At 42.9% G+C, this 23,503-nt stretch overlaps 1 protein-coding gene across 1 annotated transcript in view; it reads left to right on the top strand.

Annotated features, from left to right (window-relative positions):
• The window catches only part of WDFY1 (WD repeat and FYVE domain containing 1), a 48,808-nt gene extending 25,628 nt beyond the window's left edge, over window positions 1-23,180 (top strand). The window contains exons 4-12 of the mRNA XM_007166740.2: window positions 4,916-4,970; window positions 6,457-6,607; window positions 8,214-8,326; window positions 10,144-10,270; window positions 12,424-12,529; window positions 17,425-17,526; window positions 19,134-19,264; window positions 20,769-20,877; window positions 21,669-23,180. Coding sequence (XP_007166802.2) covers window positions 4,916-4,970; window positions 6,457-6,607; window positions 8,214-8,326; window positions 10,144-10,270; window positions 12,424-12,529; window positions 17,425-17,526; window positions 19,134-19,264; window positions 20,769-20,877; window positions 21,669-21,728 — 954 coding nt within the window. The 3' untranslated portion in view covers window positions 21,729-23,180. The remainder of the gene's footprint in view (window positions 1-4,915; window positions 4,971-6,456; window positions 6,608-8,213; window positions 8,327-10,143; window positions 10,271-12,423; window positions 12,530-17,424; window positions 17,527-19,133; window positions 19,265-20,768; window positions 20,878-21,668) is intronic.
• The last annotated feature ends 323 nt before the right edge of the window (window positions 23,181-23,503 follow it).

The following is a 23,503-nucleotide window of genomic DNA, read 5'->3' as shown; positions in this document are numbered from 1 at the left end:
CTGCCAAACTGTTTTCCAAAGTTGCTATACCATTTTACATTCCCAACAGCAATATATAAAGGTTCTAAGTTTTTACATATTTACCAACACTTGTTATTTTCTGGGTTTGTTTTTGTTTTATTATGGACATCCTAGTCGGTGTGAAGCGGTATCTCATTATGGTTTTGATTTGCATTTCCCTAATAACTAGTGATCTTGAGCATCTTCTCATGTGCTTGTTAGTGATTTGTGTATCTTCTTTGGAGAAATATCTATTCAAGTCCTTTGCCTTTTTTTTTTTTTTTTTTAATTGTTGAGTTGTAAAAGACTTGGACCTTCAGCTTGGAAGATTTTCACCAGTGAAACCGTCTGGTCCTGGGCTTTTCGTCCTGGGAAGTTTTTTGAGTGCTAATTTAATCTGTTTACTTGTTATGGGTTTTCTATTTCTTCTTCAGCCAGTGTTTGTTGTTTATGTCTTTTTAGGAGTTTGTCCATTTTATCTAGCTTATCTAATTTGTTGGCATGTAATTGTTCATAGCAGCCTTTTACAGTCCTTTTTCTTTCTGTAAGGTTTATAGTAACGCTCCCCCTTTCATTCCTGAATTTAGTAGTTTGAGTCGTCTCTCTTTTTTTCTTCACCACTCTGGCTAAATGTGTGTCAATTTTGTTGATTTTTTCAAAGAACCAGTTTTGATTTCATTGATTTTCTATTGTTTTTTTCTATTCTCTGATAATGTATTTCAACTCTATTATTTTTCCTTCGGTTTGCTTTGAGTTTAGTTTGCTGGATTGATATTTTGGGTATTACATTCTTTTTTTTTTTTTTTTATTGATTGATTGATTGATTGATTGATTGCTGTGTTGGGTCTTCGTTTCTGTGCGAGGGCTCTCTCCAGCCGTGGCAAGTGGGGGCCACTCTTCATCGCGGTGCGCGGGCCTCTCACTATCGCGGCCTCTCCCGTTGCGGAGCACAGGCTCCAGACGCGCAGGCTCAGTAACTGTGGCTCACGGGCCCAGTCGCTCCGCGGCATGTGGGATCCTCCCAGACCAGGGAGCGAACCCGTGTCCCCTGCATTGGCAGGCAGACTCTCAACCACTGCGCCACCAGGGAAGCCCTGGGTATTACATTCTTGATTGAGGAAATTTGCTGGTTTTGTCTGCTTGGATGTCATAATAATATTAAGTTGCTGTAAAGGTTTCTGAACACACATTCCCTGTTTCTCTGCTTCTTTCATCAGGACCAGTGGTCCACAGACCGCACTTTGAGTATCACTGCTTTACAGAACTGCACACAGAGCAGTGAGAGCACAGACCGGTGCCTGCACCTGGCCGGAGAGCGGCAAGGCCAGCCTGTTGCTGTGCTGAGTCATAGAGGATGGCTAGGAGTTAACCAGGAAAGAGGGAGGAGGAGGACTTCCAGATGCAAAGGACAGTATGAGCAAAGACAGAGGGGTTTTTTAAGTCAGAGTGTGCGCAGGGAACAAGAATGAAGCAGCTTGGCAGCATGAAGCACGTAAGACTGAAGAGATGGCTGGAGCGGGTCATAGAGAGCCTTGAGTTCAGCACTAGGTGTCATGCATGCAGAGTGCTAATTAGGAAGAAGGTGGACGTGGTCCCTGCTCTCAGGAGTCTTATGGCCTCGTGGGAGGGACAGGTAATACACAAGTAAACATCAAGTTGCAGGTTGTGGTAGATGCTGTGAAGAAGTGAACAGGCTCAGTGAAAGAGGGAATCCAGAGAGATGTGCGGCCCCGCTCCTAGCAGACAGGATCGTCAGGAAGGAAGACCGCTCCAGGGATGTGACATTCAGCTGAGGCCTGAAGGGCAGGTAGGAGACAGCCAGGCAGAGCCAGAGTAAGTTTTCCAGACGTGAAGGTCCAAGTAAAGACTCGAGGCAGGAAGATCTCTGTGTCTGAGGACTTGAAGGGGGTCATCTTGGCTGGATGGTGCTGAGCGACGGGGCAGGACGAGGGGCGAGGGGACAAGTGGGCTGAGGCCAGGTCATGCAGGGCCTTGGAGGTCTGGGTGAAGTTTTAAGTTTTGTAAATCTGGGGGAAGCCCTTACAGGGTTTTCAGCAGAAGAATGGCGTGATTTAATTTACATTTTTAAAAGATCACTCTGGCTGCTCAGTGGAGAGTGGATTGAGGGACCACAAGAGTGGAGGCGGGACCGTCAGGTGTTGTCGCCTTGTGGGTGAGAGGGCAGTGGCAGTGATGATGGCCAGAAGCAGGTGACTGACATACATCTGTGGCAGGTTGGGTGTGGGGAGGGGAGGAAGAGGAGCAACTCAGGTGACAGCCAGGTTTCTGGCTTGAGTCACTGGTAGACAGAGGTATCATTTATTGAGAAGGGAAAGGCTTAGGGGTATGTGGGGAGAGGGGGCATTTAGAGGGAAAGAAGACAGTGAGGAACCAGCTGTACAGTTGAGGTACCAGTGACACACCCAATGGCGATGCGGAGTTGGCATTGGATTTGCAGGCCTGGAGCCCAGTGGGAGCCCGGGTTGCGGAGTCATCTGCACATAGGGCATCTCTCAAGCCATAAGAATAGCTGTGATCACCTGGGGAGAGAATGAGAAGAGACAGGCCCCGGGCCTGAGTCCTGAATGACTCTGATTTAGGAGTGGGGCTGACGAGGAAGCCAGCCAGGAAGGAAGGGGAAATGGCGATCCTGAGTGTGCCTTAAGGAGCCTGGACTACATCGTGTAAGCCGAGCATCCCAAGCCTGCATAGTCAGTCATGTTTATCATTCAGGGAACTTACTGAAACTCACGTTGCCTGGCTCCATGCCAGACCCACAGCTTCAGAAGCACTAGGGAGGGGCCTGGGCATCTATACTTTAGCAAGGCCTTTCGGTGACCCCTAGGATCGAGTGCATTAGGGAATCACTGCATGATGGGGAGCCATTGGAAAGCATCCGGTGGGGGAGGATGGAATGGTCAGGTGTCTGTTTGTTTGCTCAGTGTGCCGATATGTGGAAGATGTTTGATTAGATGTAGGTGTTTAATAGCAGTGCTGATAAGGTAGCGTCCGGTTTCTAGCCAAGATGATGGTGAACGGTTAGCTGCTCCCTGAGACAGGAGACATGCTGATATTGAGGGGAAAGGTGACAGGTTCAGTTTTGACAGTTGGGTTTATGTGCCCAAGGGGTTGGTCTGGGCTGGGGTTGGGAGTCCTCCCACTTTAGGTCTCAGTGGAGACCACACCTGTGGCTGGCGTCAGTTAGGGATAGCGGGTAGGATGGGAAAAGCAGAGGGCCAAGGTCATGTTCCCTGGGGAATATCAACATTTAAGAGAAAGTCAGGGGGTTGGGAACCCACAGGGGAGACAGAGACGGAATGGGCCATGTGGGAGGAGAGCCTAAGATCAGGGCAGTGACACGACCTTGGGGATGGCAGTTAGACAGCAGCTGGTGGTTGCAGGGAGAGCCCTTCCCATGCAGCGGGGGTGGTGCCCTGCGGTGCGGTGGATTCAACAGTGACCGGGGTGAGGAGCTAGAGACCCTGAACGTGGTGAGTGTGGGTTCATCTGTAGAGAAGGCTTTGGCTGAGGAGGGGATGAAGAAAGTTTTAGTATCGTTAAGAGAATTTTGTTGTTTTTTGTTTGCTTGTTTTGCTTTTTAAAGTAAAGGAGAGGAAGCCTTGAGTGTGTTTAAGGGCCAAGAAAGAAAGCCAGGAGAAAGGACAGGCTCTCTGTTTAAGCAGTTCACGCAACAGTGGGCAGCTGGTGAGGGCTGAGGAGCTGCAGGCTTGGGGGTCAGCGCCCACCTGCTTGGGGCTGCTGTGTATACGTTGTGTAGTAATAAATGCCGGTGGTCTTGTTTTACTCCTTCTGAAGATTTTATAGGAATATCGTGGCGATGTGTGCACACATATGTAACGAGAAGCCACGAGTGCAAGCCTCAAATACCTTCTCCAGTGGTGGTAGTGGTCATGCATTTATTTCTCTAGGAACCATTCTTGTGGCTCGTGGTTCAAGGGTACTCTCTGCGGTTATAGGATGGCATATAAAAATTCTTATAGCTCCTCAGTTGAAAGGGGCAATGTAAATCCAATTTATTATTAGTTAGTATTAATCTATTGATTTCCCCCGAATAGAAATTAGTATATATAAAATGCTGGTACATTTTTGTACTTTGCAAAAAACCAAGATGGAGGACAAGGAATCAGTATTCCTTTGTGGGTTGTTTTTTTTTTTTTTTCATCCTGACCAATCAGCAATTCATAATGTCCACGTTATCGAGACTCTTAAGAACTTATCAATTTAGCACTGATCAATAGAATTTTTAATTAGTGCTTTTTCTTTAGAGTTTTATCTTCTCAGTTTTATGCTGAGGCTCATTTTCTCATTAAGAAATATGTACTTTTAATTTTTTCCTAGTTATAAAGTATTACGTAGTCTATATAAATTTTGGAAGATACAGGAGTATTAAAAAAAAAAAAAAACACCCACAGTGTCTAAATTTCCTTTTTAGTGTGTGTTTATATGTTAAATATACGTAATTTTCCTCTTCTATTGCCTCAGATACCCAATGCCTTATTTTCACTGGTGCTGAGAATTCTGTTAGTAATGGGTCTTTGTAGTTTTACTTTGTATGTATCATCTTGAGGAAATTCTAGTGAAGCCAAGAGAGCAAAATTAACAAGATGCCTCCTTTGCAATTAGAGGGAGAGGAAATACAGAGCACTCATTTGTAGAGGAAGAATTGGACAAAAATGCTGTACTGGTCAGCAGCACTTTCTTTACTTGTCTGCTTCCAAAAGAAATGGTAACCCGAGGACAGGACCAAGAAGCAATTCCCTATTGTTCTTATGTAGCGAATCTTGAGTCCCGAGGCTGGTGATGGCCATTTTTGGATTTTACTTCCTTTTGAAAGTTAAGGTCCTGTTGTTTTTAAAACCATAACTGTTTTCTTATTGCATGTGTTTACTTTTAGGAATTTCATGTTTCTGAAGATTTTAATAAAATGAACTTTATCAAGACCTACCCAGGTAATTATAATACACACACACACAACTAGAATACCATGTCTTAGGATCAAAATTAGGTTTTCACATTAACTTTTTAAAAGTTTTGTTACCCCAGTTATGTGGGAGGCTATTAGCTCTTCAGAGTTATGTACCATCCTTTTCCTGCTTATTAACATTTGAAATTTTGTATACTATTCCATTGGGTGCACGTGTCAGATTTAATTTAACCATTCCTCTGTTTTTGAAAATGTATACTGCTTCCATTTTTTGACAACACATACTAACATATATGATGGTGTGTATATGTGTGTATACATATCTGTGTGTGTATTTCATATATATGTATATACACATAAGTGTGTGTGTGTGTCCTTGATGGTTACTCTGACTCTAATTCTGTAACTCTGATTACTTCTATTTAAGACAGATTACTAAAAGTAGAATAACTGGGTCAAACTTTAAAACTTTTTTTAATACTCTGGATTTATTTTGCAAAACTCTTTCCAGCAATAGTGTAAATTTTTAATGAGTGGTGATTGAGAGTGCCTGTTCATTAAGTCTTCATTGATCTTTATAAATGTTTATTGCCAGTTTGATAGTCAAAAATAGTTCTCAGTTTTAAAATTATTTAAGCTTTATTTAATGTTGGCCATTTGTCATGTTTTATGAATATCTGTCCATGATTTTGCCCATATTTCCTGGGAGTTGTAGTGTTTTCTGATTTTGCTAATTAATTTATAAGAGAGCCCCTCCGTTTTTCTGAAGCAGCCTACACAGCTGAGAGCAAGGTCAGAGGTGTCTCTTTCTAGCCTCTGACTTCATTCATCAAACTGGGCATTTATTAAACACCAGCTGCATGCAAGATCCTGTTCCAGATAAAGTAGACAGGTCACTGCCCTGGTGTGGCTTGCAGTTGACCTGGAAATACAAATATTCTAGAAGTTAGGTAATTGAACACCTTCTCATTCTCAGCTATTGCTTTGGAATGCAGAACTTTACAAATGCTTCATCTTAAAAATAATAAAAGGTTAATTTCAGAAAATTTCAGTTGCCCTTTTTGACAATGCCAGTGTTTTCTAAAGAGTCAAAACACTAAAGGTATAGACAATAAAAAAACAAACAAACCTATTCTGTTGAGATAAGACTGCTGTTTTCCATAGGGAACTCATTGAGAGTTGTATGTGTGTTTTTTAATCAGTTCTCTAATATATTATTTGAATCCCTCTTGAGCATTACTCTGTAATGATCTGTAGCTTCTGATGGTCTTCCCTGTAGGGAGGCAGAGGGCAGGGCCACGGAGAGCCTGCAATAGATCTGGGGTTGGGGCGGGCACATGCTCTGCAGCCTGTTTGGAGTGCGGGCATCTCCGGGATAGGACTGCTGAGCCCGTGAGTCTGCAGGCCGACCAAGTGGAGAAGGGGAGCCTCAGTTCACACCCACGGAGACTGGATTCCAAAGGTTACATTTCTTCCTGAAGGGCGCAGACTTTCCCTCTCTGTCCCCACAGCTCATCAGAACCGGGTGACCGCGATTATCTTCAGCCTGGCCACAGAGTGGGTGATCAGCACCGGCCACGACAAGTGTGTCAGCTGGATGTGCACCCGCAGCGGGAGCATGCTCGGGAGGCACTTCTCCACTTCCTGGGCTTCGTGTCTGCAGTATCCTTCCCCGCCCAGCGCCTCCGGGTCTCAGGAGTTAGTTTTGAATCTGCTTGGAAATTGCTGATTGACATCCAAAGACTGAACGATGCCTACATATTTTCACATAGAATCTAAGAATTTCTGTCTCTGCTTTTTTGCTATAAAGTTGGTTTATTAAAGATAATAATTAAATGAATTGCTGTTCCCTGCTGGGATGTGCTCTAGGTGTTTTAATACAGAATCTGGGAAAACCTAAACCTCATTAACGCAGACCCCTCCCTTCACTCCTTTGCTTTTCAAAGTGAAAGAAAAGACTTTCTGTTGTATAAGGAAAGGAAGGAACGATTCTTCTGGTGATGGTTTATTTGCAGACCCCACAGGAGAATATAAGAAGGGTCTGTGACCCTGGAGTTCATAAATGGGCTACAAGGAGTTTTTTAGGTTTTTTGTGTGTGTTTGGAGAGGGTTCATAATCCTTATAATACTCTCAGAGGTGCCTCAGGATACCCCAAATGTTACAAAATTGCCGCTCTCAAATTTTTCTACTACTCTATGGGATTTGTTTCACGTAGAGCTCGCTCTTGCTTAAGGCTGCCTGTGGTAGCTGTGTATCTTAGTGATGGCAAGGTCAAGGCTGTCAGCAACAGGCAAATGCCCCGCAGTAGTTTCTCTTTGAGAGTTGGACGTCTGGTGTAGTAAAATTCTTTTCTTCCATAGAAAGCCTTTATAAAAAAATGTGTGCTACAAATGAATGCACAGCATGAGATATTTAAAATAGTACCATATGCTTTAGAATCAAACGAGGGAAGACTACTCAGATGTATCATGTGCTAAATAAGTTCTTCTGTTATGCGTTTGGCTTTCGTATGGATTGATAGAAAATGGCACAGAATCACATAATCATGGCCCAGCCTGTGGTCCTCCTTTTGATCTGTTTTGGAATTAAAATAATAGTTATCTTACTGTGTGTAAACTACTGATTTGCCACAAATGTCTATGGCCATAAAGCGACCAAGAAAGTAATGAGTTGTTGCCAATAGTCAATATATTTTTAAATTTAAAGTTTCCTACTGCCCCAAATGACTGCCTTTTGTATGATTAGAATTAAACTCTTCACAGCAATTTAAACCATCCTCTTCACTTAACGCTAAATCATCTAGGCCCCCCAAAAAGGTGGGTTCATGTCCATATTTGCTGTCATTTTTACACTATTTCCAGAGATATTTCATGAAAAGCAGTTTTCTTCCAGTTGTTTTTGGCTGTTTTCATTATTGAGTGTTTTACTTTTTAACACTCTGTTATAACTTGCTTATAATCACTTGTTTTTATGTCTGTCTTCTCTATCAGCTCTTAACATTTTTGTTGCCAATTCCTAGGATATTGGTTGGAATAGTAGCAGCTACTCAGTGTATTCTTGTTGAATGAATGAATATTAATTTTCCTGATAATTCTAGCTTAAAACATTCTTTTTCTTCCATATTTACATGTTGTATGATTTTCAGTTGGGTATTTCTTTTCTCTTCTCATAGTTTTAGGTTTGTGCTTCTTCTCTTTAGAATGTACATTTTCTTCTTTATAACTTTGAGATGGATTGTATTATACGTCCTTGACTGCTTCTCCACAGATATGACTTTGATACTCAGTATGCTTTTGTCGGCGACTGTTCTGGACAGATCACCCTGCTCAAGCTTGAACAGAGCTCCTGCTCAGTTATTACCACCCTTAAAGGACATGAAGGTAGGCTGTATAATCACCGCCGTTTTTCACCTAATTTGGGCATCCAAATTTAGTTCTCGGCTCTGTGGTTTCACGAATGATCAGCTCCTTATGATCTGTCAGATTTCAGTTTGATTGGCCAGATAGGGGAATTAAATCTCAAAAGATCTCAAAGAGTGAAAGCTAAGTGAAGGCAGGGTGTTGGGCAGGGTTTTGTGTTGTCCAAATCCCTTCTAGATTGCTTGTGTGGATAATACTTTCTATTTTGTTTACCTTTTAAATTAAATGATTTTTGAAGACCTTTTAAAATGTCTTATAAATGGTGAGACCTTTGGAAGAATGTTGTTATTACTGTTTTAAATTTGTCACCTTCTAGGACACCAAGCAAGATGTAGATGGTGAGTACAATTAGAAGAAATGTATGAGCTGGTTCTGCCTCTCCCGGGGAGGGACCGAGGGAAAAGAATGACTGGGTGGACTTTTATCATTTCTGTAGGGTGGTGAGTTGGCCAGGCTTCGTGGAAGGGCTTTGAAACTCAATTGGCTATATTGAGTAACAAATGAGAAGCTCTGAGGCCATCTGGTTCACGTCGAAGAATTGGGGGTTTGTTGAAGGAATTAATGATGGACTTATTTATGAAAATAGTGTTTTTAAGCGTAACAAGTTAAATGTCCTCCATAGCTAATCTATGTATGTAAAACCGAGTCTATCAGATCAGGGACCTTGAAGGGGAAAAGGGAGAGAGAAGGACAGTTAAGTTTGAATAGATTTAGGCAGGAAAGCACAGGCCCTGCAGAAACCACTTTCTGTTTATGACTAATGGTCTCATGATCCCCATATTGTTAAGTATTCTCTGGGTTGCTAAGCACAGAGTGGGTTCTGATAACTACTTAGCAGTGTTCATGTAGAAAGACCTTGCTTGTCTGCTATTAGGCCTCTAGCTGAAGTGCATGGGGCATAGGATCAAACAGGGTCAGGATTTCTGCAGAGTTGATCCCTGAAGCCAGTTTTGCACAATACTTCTTTTTTCACTTTCGTTAAGCTTCTGTGAGAAACTAGTCTCTGTTGGTTGCTTTTGAATGTGGCTTTATCAGTTTTCTGTATACCCACCAAAAATATTATTAGCTTGTGTGACTGGTTCAATTTTATTAAGTTTATTAATAGTTTTTTTCTAGGCAAGCAGCAGTCAATGGAACAAGGAAGAGATCTGTTGAAAGAGAAATCTGTAGAAAGAAAGATTTTCCCAAGGATATCAAATTTAATAAGTTTAGCCAATATAGAGTGTGAAATGTAGGGTTTGGATTTTTTTACCTAAGTTCTCTGGCATAATTGTATGGTACACCTGCATCTCTTTTTTTTTTCCCCTGAGATACTTAATTCAGTTTTCTTAAACGTAGGCATCTTGCGGTAAGACACCTGCAAGGTCCCAGAGCCCTAGAATAATCTAGATTTTAATCTTACATAAGATAACCACAGAAAACTTCACTGCCTTTTCTCATCAGATATTGGTAGCTATTTTTTTTCTTCAAAAGCTTTTTCTGAACTAACCCTCATATACAGCTGTTTTATAATTTTTTTGATATAGACGAGGAAAATCTTCTTTAAACACATTTGTGTTCAAAGCAGTTTGATATACAACTGAAAATCCTAATCTTGTAGCTCGGGACAGCGGACGTGCTGTGCCTTCTCTGTGGCTCGCGATAAAGTGTTGAACGCCCTTTTGTACAACGAAAATGCATTTTTACTTAAAGGCTCAGCTGGGCCTCGTTCGGTCTTCTGCCTCAGATGTGTATGTCCTGACGTAGAGTTACATTTAGCCTCCCTCTCTCACGCCTAGGTAGTGTCGCCTGCCTCTGGTGGGACCCTATTCAACGGTTACTCTTCTCAGGAGCCTCCGACAACAGCATCATCATGTGGGACATCGGAGGAAGGAAAGGCCGCGCGCTCTTGCTCCAGGGCCACCAGTGCGTGACTGTTTGTGAGGATGGGGAAAGAATCTGAGTTGGGGCAGGTCGGGGGAGGCGTTAGCGTTCTGAGACTACTTTCTCCTAAACCCCGTCTTTTAGCAGACAGTGAGGCCTGTTTGATAGGGCTCACTCAGTCTGCTCCTAACTGCTTTTCCGTGAGTCCTCAGTGTCTGGTGTTCTGTAGCAAAAATAGAGGCCAGGGTTTTCTTCTTCCTTAGTCCATTGGTAGTAACTACCATGCCATTGGTAGTTTGATAGGGAATTGCATGGAATCTGTAGATTGCTTTGGGTAATAGAGTCATTTTCACAATGTTGATTCTTCCAATCCAAGAACATGGTATATTTCTCCATCTGTTTATGTCATCTTTGATTTCTTTCATCAGTGTTTTATAGTTTTCTGAGTACAAGTCTTTTGCCTCCTTAGGCAGGTTTATTCCTGGGTATTTTATTTGTTTTGTTGCAATGGTAAATCGGAATGTTTCCTTAATTTCTCTTTCTGATTTTTCGTTGTTGGTGTATAGGAATGCAAGAGATTTCTGTGCATTAATTTTGTATCCTGCAACCTTACCAAATTCACTGATTAGTTCTAGTAGTTTTCTGGTGGTATCTTTAGGGTTTTCTATGTATAGTATCATGTCATCTGCAAACAGTGACAGTTTTACTTCTTCTTTCCAATTTGTACTTCTTTTATTTCTTTTTCTTCTCTGATTGCCATGGCTAGGACTTCCAAAACTATGTTGAATAAGAGCGGTGAGGGTGGACATCCTTGTCTTGTTCCTGATCTTGGTGGAAATGCTTTCAGTTTTTCACCATTGAGAATGATGTTTGCTGGTTTGTCATATATGGCCTTTATTATGTTGAGGTAGGTTCCCTCTATGCCCACTTTCTGGGGAGTTTTTATCATAAATGGGGTGTTGAATTTTGTCAAAAGCTTTTTCTGCATCTATTGAGATGATCATATGGTTTTTCTCCTTCAATTTGTTAATATGGTGTATCACATTGATTGATTTGTGTATATTGAAGAATCCTTGCATCCCTAGGATAAATCCCACTTGATCATGGTGTATGATCCTTTTAATGTGCTGTTGGATTCTATTTGCTAGTATTTTGTTGAGGATTTTTGTATCTATGTTCATCAGTGGTATTGGTCTGTAATTTTCTTTTTTTGTGATATCTTTTTCTGGTTTTGGTATCAGGGTGATGGTGGCTTCGTAGAATGAGTTTGGGAATGTTTCTCCCTCTGCAATTTTTTGGAAGAGTTTGAGAAGGATCAGTATTAGCTCTTTTCTAAATGTTTGGTAGAATTCGCCTGTGAATCTATCTGGTCCTGGACTTTTGTTTGTTGGAAGATTTTTAATTTTGGTTTCAATTTCATTACTTGTGATAGGTCTGTTTATATTTTCTAATTCTTCCTGGTTCAGTCTTGGAAAATTGTACCTTTCCAAGAATTTGACCATTTCTTCATGGTTGTCCATTTTATTGGCATATAGTTGTTTATAGTAGTCCCTTATAATCCTTTTGTATTTCTGCAGTGTCAATTGTGATTTCTCCTTTTTCATTTCTAATTTTATTGCTTTCGTCCTCTCCCTTTTTTTCTTGATGAGTGTGGCTAAGGGTTTATCAGTTTTGCTTATCTTCTCAAAGAACCAGCTTTTAGTTTTATTGATCTTTGCTATTGCTTTCTTCCTTTCTATTTCATTTATTTCTGCTCTGATTTTTATGATTTCTTTCCTTCTATTGACTTTGGGTTTTCTTTGTTCTTCTTTCTCTAGTTGTTTTAAGTGTAGGGTTGGATTGTTTATTTGAGATTTTTCTTGTTTCTTGAGGTGAGATTGTATTGCTGTAAACAAGATGGCGGTGTGGGAAGATGTGGAGTTAGCGTCTCCCCACAAATAGGGCGCCTGCCAGCCGCTGGTGGGGGACTCTGACCTGCAGTTCTTAATGACTGCTGAGTAGTGTTTATTTCATAGAAGCTATTATTCTGTATAATAAGTTATAGAATGCCAATTAAAGTTTATACTGGGATCCAGATCACCAATGATAAAATGTCAGTTGCTGATTCCAGCGAGGGGAGAGATTTGAGCCTGCATGAAGGTGATGTCTGTGTTTTCCACATTGAGACACGTAACTGTTGTGTGCGCTGTTTGCAGTGACAGGGTGCAGTCGCTGTGTTACCTTCAGCTCACGAGGCAGCTGGTCTCCTGTTCCTCAGATGGCGGAATTGCAGTGTGGAACATGGACGTTAGCAGAGAGGAGGTAAGAGAGGGCAAGGCAGGGCTGACCAGGAGAGCTCCCACAGCCTGCCTCTTGGTTTTCTACCCAGTGACCGGAGATGCCAGCCAAGGTGCAGACAGCCCCAGCTCTTACTGGCTATCATCTGACAGGGTCCTGCATGTCACTTTGCACTGCATTCACTACTCATTGGAGAGTTTCCACAGGGACAAGCGATACACACAGCCAGGCATTTAGGCTGATTTTCACAGAGAAGGGCAAGGAGAGGACACGGGAGATGGTCCGGCACACCCAGGGAAGTGACTGTGGGGAGGAGCTCCGAGGTTGCACACCTGTCCTGGGGTCCCCGAGACGCGCACCAGGGGCATAGCTCCTCTGGGAAAGTACACCTCTGTTCTCTGCTTTTATTTTACACTGACTTCTGTTCCACTGAGCCCATGTCAACATAGTGTTCTTTTCAGGAGACCTGAGTTCTAAGTGCCTTAATTTCCCTGAGTCTCCGTTCCTTCTTCCATAAAGTGAAATAGCTGAATGAGATGACTTCTAAGGTCTCTTCCAATTCTTTAGACAGACACTCTATCTAAGCAATCTCTCTGTCTTCTTTTTCTATTTTAGATAATGCTTCAGTGAACATTTTTGACCTTGTCATTGTGTGATTGTTCAATTATTTATTTCAGACAAATTTCTGAAAATAGACCCTTTGGGTCAAGGATATGTACATTCTGAATGCTTTTTATAGATGTTGTCAGATGATTTCCAGGCAGGATTTCCATTCTCATCTCTGCCAGCACAGGTATTTATCTGTCTTTTCCAAGTGGCGTTTAAAACCTGTGACGTAGATAGCGGAGTTGATTCCAGAGAAGATTTTAGTGTGAGGGGTGTTAAAGACTTATGGTTTAACTTCAGAAACATTTATTGAGCATCTAAAGGGTGGCCCTAAAGTCTGGAAACTTAGGTGCATATGCATCATAAATGATACTGCATTGCAGTACATACTGTATTGCATGATGTCACATGATGTGTTCCGGGTGCTGTCCTTCACACAGCGTGTAGGTCAGTATGCTGCACACCTCTGTGGTGGATCCCAGGCATGAATGCAGCATTCCCACCCACCCCTGCATGCGTCTGCTTTGTGTTGCTTCTAATTACTTGTGAGTCTGATTCTCACTGAATAAACTTGCATCTTTAGCATACCCTAGGGACGTAATCAAAGGGGTTCAGTCTATTTAAAAGAAATAGCAATATTACTCACTTCCAGACTTTATGATTACCATGCTTTATACGCAAAGATTCATAACTGCAAGAAGCTTGTAATCTGGTGAAGGAAATAGACTACCGTATAAATGATAAAATGCAGTCCGTCATCTGGAGAAGTACCTATTGCTAGTTTTTTAGTGACCTTGTAAGACAAGTCACATAGAGGAAATCTTGATTGCATGTCTGCTGGTTAATTTCCCTTTTTGAATTTTCTAAAGATCTTTTGGTAAGGCTTTGAGTAACTTGTTATTAAACATATGTAACATTGGCTCGATATTACAGAATGTGTAATACTTTCTTTGCAAAGATTTATTTGAACTGTGTTTTATATTTATCATCTGCTAGTTACATGCAACAGTGGCAGCTAGTATACTGTTCTATTTCCTAGACTCGGCCTGTTGTTTTTCAGTCTTATTCTGTGTTCCCTGGATCGTGAGGGAGGAGACCATTGGGGCCTGATGCTACTAGTGGCTCTTGTAAGGGTTTAACCACTTGGATTTCAATCCACTATTCTCATCCTTGGTAAGTTCTTTTAGATGTAGAAAGTAGAAGCAGAGTTCTTACCTTCAAGGTTATGTGAGTGTGGAGTTTATTTGTGCCTCCAGGGAAAGAAAAGACAGTCCTGTCATTCCTGTGGGGGTCACTCATTTCCTTGTAGTCACTTATGGAAGAGTACCCCAAATCATGAGCACACAGCTGGTAACACGTTTTGCTCTACGAGCTTTTCTGTCTCAATGGTTGGCAGTATTGGTAGGAAAGAAAATTATGTCAAAAACATGCAGCAATTTTAGTAGGTTTTTTTGTTTTTTTGTTGTTGTTTTGTTTTGTTTCTACCAGCTGAGTAAATATTAGTGTAAAAGTAAGCAGCCTCCGATCTATTAGATTCTGAACTTGAGTTAGGGTTTTGGACAATTTGTAGGACATCTTTAGGCACAGGCCTAGAGGATTAATCCCAGATTCTCTAGCCCCACGGCGTTTGCTGGAATTTCTTTCTGAGTCACCTGGAAACACTGACTGGAGTGTCCCCAGCCTACAGCGGCTGTCGGCCACCACACTGGCTGGCTGGAAGCAGATCTACCTCCCTGCCAGATTGTAATCAAAGGGACTCCTTTCTGGAAGTAGGCATGAAACATAAATGAGCAAGTAACAATAATTAGAATGAATCCTCTTGAAATGAGAAGTTTATTTGGAGCTGGTCCATCACAGAATGGATACTGTTTTATACATTAGTGCAAAGTAGATGAGCGCAGCAATTAGCAGCAGCAGTGCATTGGGGTTATTCTTGTTACATCATCTTCGTCCAGATTAGGCAGATGGAACAAGATGTAGAAAAGAGAGTGAAACAGAAAACTTGATTAATGTTCTCTTCAGCTCTTCTCAGCATAAAAGAAAACTTTGTCTCCTTAGAGAATAAGCATTTAATAGGATGGTTCATGATAGCTTACACTTACATAACACTTAATTCTATTAAAAGAAACAAAGTTATGGGTATTTCTTATATCAAAATATGTTCCAAAAAGTCTGTTTATTTCTGAGTTTATTTTTTCATTTGTTATCTCAAATTATTTTAAGCATATTTTTTCTTCCCTCATGCCCCCCTGCCTTCCAGATCAGCAAACTAATATTCTTTCCTAACCCTTAGGCAGAAGCATGCTTCCTGAGGGCAGAAACTCAGTCCCCATTGGTTGTCATACTCCAGAAACATGTTTGGAGACCCTGACATGTTGAAGCGAAGAGGACCATGTCCAGAGGCTGTGTAGAGCGCAGTGGACGAGTGCAGGGCTGTGGGCTGGACTCTTGGGTCTACTGGGAGCTCCACCCACTAACCAACCATGGACAGTCGCTTCAATCTCTGAGCCACAGTTTCTTTGCCTGAAAAATGGGTAGAATGTTGCTCTGTATCTCCTAGGGTTGTGTCGAAAATTAAGCAAAATAAGGCATATAAAACCCTTGGCACAGTGCTGAACTTATAAGGCCCTCTGTATATACCAGGCGTTATGCAAAACATTTCGCAAATGTTGCCCCATTTAATCCTCACAGCCTTATGCGGTGTACACTCATACTTGAATATCACTGCCGTGAATACGTTTTTGCGTTCATCTTGTTCCACGTGACTGTTCCTCACGTGGGTGGTATTGCAGGAGTTACACTGGCGTGTGTCACAAACATAAGACTAGACAGTGGCCCCTGCTTTCCTTCCCCCTGCCACTTAATGTCCCCACGTTGTTGGCAGCAGGGCCCGTCGTGTCGTCGTAATCACCGTTTCTCCTTCAGGAACATTGTTCACAGGCAGTGTTTTCAAACCACCTTCTCTCTTCCCTGGTCACAGAAACAAGTAATTCTACATCGAGTAGTAATCTTCCTCACGGAGGTGCGCATCTCTTTATCACTCTTTCTGTCCTCCCTTCCCATTTCCAACGTTAGCACAGTTATTTAAAGAAACCTCTCCTCTGTCTCAGCCCACTTCATTCTGTTTGTGAGTGCCTTACCCCCCAACCCCCGAAAGAAAGACCTTCGTAATGGCTGTCCTATACAGAAATATTTCTAGTCTAAATATGTCTAAAATAAGGAATAGGAAAGCCAAAAGTTTTGATGAAATAGGAAACAAAAAAAGAAGTTGGGACACTCATTCTTTAAACCACCAGAAGTCCCCTTTCGAATCTCTGTAAAGCTGACCATCTTCACTGCATATTTTATAAGGATCAGTGTAGGTCAGTTCCTGTGGTTCTCCCATCGTCTCCTCTTATCAGATACATTTTTCTTGAGTGCTAACTTTCAAGATCAAGAAAAGGTTATTTCTTACTTCATGACCTTTGGTTTAATTTTATGGAAATAGTATTTTCTATTTTTACTGCACGTATATGATGATGCATGATTGAGGTTAAAGAGGCTTTTAGCAGGTTCATCCTGTAATCGAATACAACTTGTAATGTTTTGTTTAGAGAAATATTTTCTAAGTTCTCAGTGAAGTAATTTTGAGGCCTAATTGCCCTGTTTTAACAAAAATTCACTGAGCGCCTACCCTGTGACAGGCTGAACGTATTTAAAGATGAAAAGACCAGTGAATAATCCATAGGTTAGTCGAAGGGGCTGGGGGGAGGAAACGTGCATAAAGAATTGCAGTGCAGAGAGATCACTGCTCGAATGGGGGTCTGCAGGCTGGCTGTGCAGGCACAGGGAGGGAAGGACACCCACGCACGGGAGCTGGGAATGGGGGCGGGGCAACTAATCTGTCTGACATAATGCCCACCCCGAAGAACTCCTGTTGGTCACCTTGTGACCCCACAAGCCTTCCCAAGTGGTAGTTCGTCAGGTTCTGCAAGAAAGGATTTTGCTCAACTGGATATAGTTATCAAACAACTTTAAAAACTTTGGGCATAAAAAAGAAATACATGAAGACAACTCGTAGGAGTTCATAATGCAAATTGAACTCCTCCCTCCTATCGATAGATTACGAATGAACAATCCTGAGAACATGGCAAAAATGATAAAGATTATTCAAAACACAAACATAATATTGAATATGGCAACAGCTATAATATATTGAAGAGTTCAAAAAAAGGATAACCCCACCAAAGTCTGGAACTGTCGTATTAACTTCTGACCACTTAGTGTAAACCTGCAGCTGCTTAGATGCTGGGTTTCACTTTCTCCTCCCCCAGGCTCCTCAGTGGTTAGAAAGTGATTCTTGTCAGAAATGTGAGCAGCCCTTTTTCTGGAATATAAAGCAGATGTGGGACACGAAGACACTGGGGTTGAGACAGGTGAGTAGCCAGCGTCGAGTCCTCACTGGGTTAATTATGTATTTTGCTATTTACCTGATTAATCTGTCATTTTGTTTGGAATCACACTTTTCCCTGTAAATGCTGTTAAATCCCACCTTTGTGGTATCGCCATCATTGTGTGACTGACAATGAGCAGGGCCTTTCCCGGGGTAATTGTGAGACTGTTACCGAACTGTGCCCTTGCTTGTCCTGCACTGGAAAAGCCGGGACGCGCAGAAAACCCTGAGAGCCTATTCGTAAATAGATGAAAGAGTTTTGAGTTTAGAACTATTACTTGTTAAACTCAGTGTTTGTACTAGCCCAGCACAAAATCAGAATGAACTAGGGCGTCTAGGCCTAATGCTTGCACGAACAGATAAAAAGTAACAGATTAGCCCTCACTGGAATACTCTGACACCAAGAATTTTAGATTATTCATAAATTGTTCCACGTAAGTGTACCTGGAGCATTTCTATTAAGCATGTTTCAAGTATGTACTGTTTTTTATTTTTTTTAATTAGTTGAAGAAACATGTCCCAAATAGCCTACAGATTTCAAGGAAGCGCTTATCACTGGGTAGTCACGTAACACTAAAGTTCTGCAAAAAACATAGTTCTGCAGTAGCCTTGAAGGTAGCCACTCATTCAGATTGAATATGAATTTGTGCAGGTAAGTGAAAAAGAATGCCAATTTTATTCCTTTTATTAGTGGTTGCACCTCTCTAAGGGGTTGACGGAAAGTTTGTGTGTGTTAATAAACTTTCTTTGACTTTACTTATGAAGCTACTCTACAGCAAGGTCAGATATGAGACTGGCAGGCAGTGCAGGAATTGTTTCCGCATTCATAACATTCTAATGCTCGGAAACAGCACCCACATTGCATCCTTCGCCTAGCTTTCGCAACGCATGTCTGGTGGTAACTGGTGTGTGAAGTAGTCTCTACTTCAAAGGAAACATGAAGAATTAATTTTAATCTTATGAGTTAACACCTAGTGGTAGAGAGAGGAAAGGTGTGGGTCACAAAGCTTTTAGTGGTTTAAAAATATATATATGTTAAAATTAGTAGTAATAACTGGGCTATTTTGGAATGTTCTTGGTGCTTATTTCCAGAATCACAATTTGAAAGATGAAAAGAAATAGCACGACATGATTATGGGTATCTGTTTCTTAATGAGGGCAAATTACATTTAAAACTTTATATCAAAACTTTTCTCTGTAATAGGAATACATTTTTCCCTCCTGAAGTCTCTAGCCATTTGGGTTCCTGAATGAGCTTGAACTTGGTCTTAACAATGTTGTTTATGGTCGCCTAGGCAGGTAATATGAATGAATAAAAACTAGTATTTGACCAATAACAAAGCAAAGATATTTGGAAATCCTCAACGGGTGTTGATATTGTCTGCCTTTGGCGTGTTTATTGATACATTGAATGGGGGGTGATTATAATTCGAGGCACATTGTTCCAATCCCATTTCCCCTACTCTGAAGTGAGGCCACGGGCATTAAAGCAAAAGGTAATTTCCTCCCTTTCCTCCTTTTGGTCCCCGAAGCATCACTGCATTAAAGCAAAAGGTAATTTCCTCCTTTTCCTCCTTCTGGTCCCCGAAGCATCACTGCAGGAAGTGTGGGCAGGCTGTCTGTGGGAAGTGCAGCAGCAAGCGCTCCAGCTACCCTGTCATGGGCTTTGAGTTCCAGGTCCGCGTCTGCGATTCCTGCTATGACTCCATCAAGGACGAGGAGTGAGTGTTTGCTTATCTTTATCTTTTTGTGTGTCCATCTGCAGTGGGAGAGCCTGAGAAATGATACAGGTACATGGTTGACCCTTGAACAACGCGAGGGTCAGAGGTGCAGCCCTCCGTGTAGTGGATAATTTGGGTATAAAAAGAGTTGGCCCTTCCTATCCACGGTTTTGTGGATCATGTAGTGTTGTGGTATTTACCGTTGAAAAAACTCTGGGTATAAGCGGACCCATGCCGTTGGAAGCGTGTTGTTCAGGATCAGCTGTATTTCTGCCCACTCGTTTATCCCTTTCATAAACAGTTTCTAAAGAGAGGATTCTGCCCTAGCTTTATGACTTAAGACGAGTTTCTCCCAAACACTGTGAGAAATGATGCAGCTAAGACCAGTCCGGCCGCGAGCCCCTGCGCCACTCGGGATGCTGTGAGGGTCAAGGCCGCGTGCACGCTGATGGGTGGCTGAGCTGGCGCCCTGCAAAAGCGCCCCGGCTTCCACCTGTGCGCACACGCATGGAAATTTTATTTGTGGGAAAACTCCGGAGACCCATGTTCTCTCTTCCACAACAATCTGACATAACAATCTGTTCTTAAATAACTATTTGTGTGTAAGACAAGTCTGTCTGTCCTCCATTCTGTCCTGACTCAGGCAAATCCATTTGGACAGAACCAGCATTTCCTTTTGCTCCTTTCTTTTATTTTTATTTTTTTAAGTTTTTGGCTGCGTTGGGTTTTCGTTGCTGCGCGCGGGCTTTCGCTAGTTGCCGCGAGCGGGGGCTACTCTTCGTTGCGGTGCGCACGCTTCTCATTGCGGTGCTCTTGTTGCGGAGCACAGGCTCTAGGCGCGCGGGCTTCAGTAGTTGCAGCACGCAGCTGAGTAGTTGTGGCGCACGGGCCTAGTTGCTCCGCGGCATGTGGGATCTTCCCGGACCAGGGCTTGAACCCGTGCCCCCTGCATTGGCAGGCAGATTCTTAACCACTGCGCCACCAGGCAAGCCTTCTTTTGCTACTTTCTGAATCGTCTTTGAAAGTAGCAGACGGACACACCTTGGTGGAGGCCCAAGTAGGAGAGCTAGTGCGGCACCACTGGTGTCGGTCCGTGAGCTGGTGATGGGGCCTGGGCTGCTGCGGGCTTTGGAGCAGAGTGAGGGTCAGCGTGCGCAGGAGCGCTGCTTCTCACACCAGGGTTCCGGGGGAGCCTGCAGCCTGGGATCTCATGCAGTGTAGGCTTGTCCTGATGTCTAGGAAGGTACCAGCCTTTCCACTAAAAAACAAAAAAAGAAAAAAAAATTTGGTTATTTTGGGAGTTTTAGAAAATCTTTTATAAAACAGTCTTGCAACTTATCATGCTTTCCATCATCCTTTAATTATAGTTTTCAAAACTGTAGCCACATTTTTAGGAGCGAATTTTGACACTGTTATCGTATTTCCTCTCTGTTGCTAAGAAAATTCATCCCTTACCTCTAGAAACAGTGGGGTGAATTTAAATGGTCTCTTTTCTCTCTGTTAGTCGGACTTCTCTAGCAACCTTTCACGAAGGAAAACATAACATCTCCCACATGTCCATGGATGTTGCTAGGGGCCTGATGGTGACCTGCGGGACCGATCGCGTGGTGAAGGTAACCTGCCAATTAGCACCTCAGTGTAGATTGCTCCACCGTCATGCTATGAATGTGCATAAGGCATTTCTGATGGGCAAGCTCGCCTTGCCTTTTGATGAACAACCTATAGCCACGTGGAAACCTGGAAACAAACTGCATGTTTGTGAGTTTCCACGCCCTTGGTGGTGTCTCCCTCGGCCACGTCGGTCTCTCCAGGTGAGCCAGTGAGGGCCTGGCACACCTCTGTCACTGTCTGCACTGAGCCAGCCCCAGGGTCCTCCCTCCCACTGCCTGGCATTAGCTGTCCCCTTTCTCTGATCACTCCTTCCCTGGCTATTGATCCTTTCATCCTGGGCAGAAGGCTTCCCACGTATAAGAAATAACCACACGTTTTTTTATTAAATCCCTGGGTGGCTAACGCAGGAACTGAAAGTAAGTGTTTTATCCTTAGTACCACTCTTGAGTTGTAAAACTATGACATAGTTTATTTCATAATAAAAAAAAATGGGCTTTTCCCCAGTGGGCTTTTTATTAAAAATAAAAGTAAATTTATAGTAAAACATCATTATGATGTAATTTGCAGGTATCGAGAGAGATACTGCTTATAAGCTTTTTTCATATTTTAGCCGACCACGTTGTTTCGTCGCTATGTAAATCTCGAGAAGGTTTTGTAGGGAAAGCAGAGAATGAGTTATGCTGGCCGTTTTGAGAGTGTAACAGCTGTCTGCTCTCAGCGCCAGCAGCGCCTCCTGGGGGGCCACGTGACTGTGACCGGTGCTGCATCTCCAGGCCTCCCCCTTCTCTTGCAGATTTGGGACATGACGCCCGTGGTGGGCTGCAGCCTGGCGACTGGGTTTTCTCCACATTGATCCAGGAGCCGGGCGGGGTCTGCGCCTTCCCAGCAGCAGCCTTCACCAAACACGATGCTTCCCTGTAGCTCCACGGTCACTGTCGCGTGGACGGACAGCAGCCACTAAAAAACAAGTCAACGTTTTTAAAAAGAAAAAAATGTAGAGGTGTGTTTTGGGGCATTTGTGGAACTACCCGTGGGATGTAGCGGGTCCCCGAGGAGTGGAGTTATTTACTCCAGCGAGACGTCCTCGGGAGTGGTGAGCTGACGTGTGCCGAGGCAGTCATTTAGCACGCGAGAGTTTCGGGGGGAAAATACCGAACGGAAGAGTTAAAGCCTAGAACTTTCTTCAAGCAGTTCCAACTACAAACACACTTCCCCCCAGGCTTGCTGGGCCCGCAGGGGCTCCCACGCTTCTCTGCAGGCAGAGCAGGGGTCAGGGGAGGAGGACTTGTTCTCTCCCTTGGGGGGTGCAGTGGGACTTAGGAGCCCAGAGACCCTCCTCATCTGCTGGCAGTCTGTGAATATTCTCCACCCCTAGCCACTGAGAAAACTCTTAACGATATCTGTCCTCTCCAGGCGGTACCACGTCTGCTCTTAGTGTGTGGCCCGCTTCAGTTGTTTCTCGTCCCAGCCAGCATGCCGTGGGCGAACTCTCAGATTGTCACTCAGTGAGCTGTACAGTTTCTGTACTAACCAAGGCAGTCCACACTCTTCCCTTTCCCCCAAATGTGCTCTGAGGACAAGACGTTTCTATGGTGCTGCTAACGCGGGACTCGCACAAGCCGCCTGACGCTTTCTGACTGCAGTCAGTGATGACTAATGGAAAACCCGGCTACCAGCATGCCTGGGATGGGGAACGGTCAGTCCATTCCATGGGACGGTCCAGTCCTCCTAAAAGACGCAGTCTGTTTGCAGGTCCAAGATGAGCCCCCGTGATACTGTGGCAATTTAATAGACACCTCAGAAAAGAACTCCAAAGCTTTTTAAACTAGGTTGACTTTTAGTTATAACTTATTTCATAGAAGGAAATCGGTAATCCAGAGCAGTAACTGTTAGCCAGGTCCTGCACAGTAATTCCTCACTTGTAAATTACTTTCATAACAATTAGCAAAATCTGTTGTATCAAACGGCATTTTAAAAGTTTTCGGCGGCTTAGTACCAGGATGGGGAAGAGGTAGGGAATGGGGAGCCTGTCTTTTAATATTCAAATATCTATTTGTTTTTAACAGCAAAACGTGTATCTGTTATTTTAGGGCTATGGAAGTGAGTGGAGAGAAGTCGACTTTTTGTAAGGACAGATTTTAAAACAGATAGCAAAAGTATTTTTGTTAGTCTTACTAATGGATATTGAAAAAAACTACTGCATCGCTTTTGGGGGATCATATCAAGACAACATTGTTCTGTATGATATAACTAAGGGACTAAATATTTTAAAATACAGCTGTTAATTAAAATTTTTTTTAACATCTTTACTGGAGTATAATTGCTTTACAATGGTGTGTTAGTTTCTGCTTTATAACATAGTGAATCAGCTATACATATACATATGTCCCCATATCTCCTCCCTCTTACGTCTCCCTCCCACCCTCCCTATCCCACCCCTCTAGGTGGTCACAGAGCACTGAGCTGATCTCACTGTGCTATGCAGCTGCTTCCCACTAGCTATCTGTTTTACATTTGGTAGTGTATATATGTCAGAGCGACTCTCTCACTTTGTCCCAGTTTACCCTTCCCCCTCCCTGTGTCCTCAAGTCCATTCTCTACGTCTGCGTCTTTATTCCTGTCCTGCCC

The sequence above is a fragment of the Balaenoptera acutorostrata genome, chromosome 8, assembly GCF_949987535.1.
Source record: "Balaenoptera acutorostrata chromosome 8, mBalAcu1.1, whole genome shotgun sequence".
NCBI lineage: Eukaryota > Metazoa > Chordata > Mammalia > Artiodactyla > Balaenopteridae > Balaenoptera > Balaenoptera acutorostrata.
Note: the sequence above shows the minus strand (reverse complement) of the source record. Positions and strands in the feature narration are given on the sequence as shown.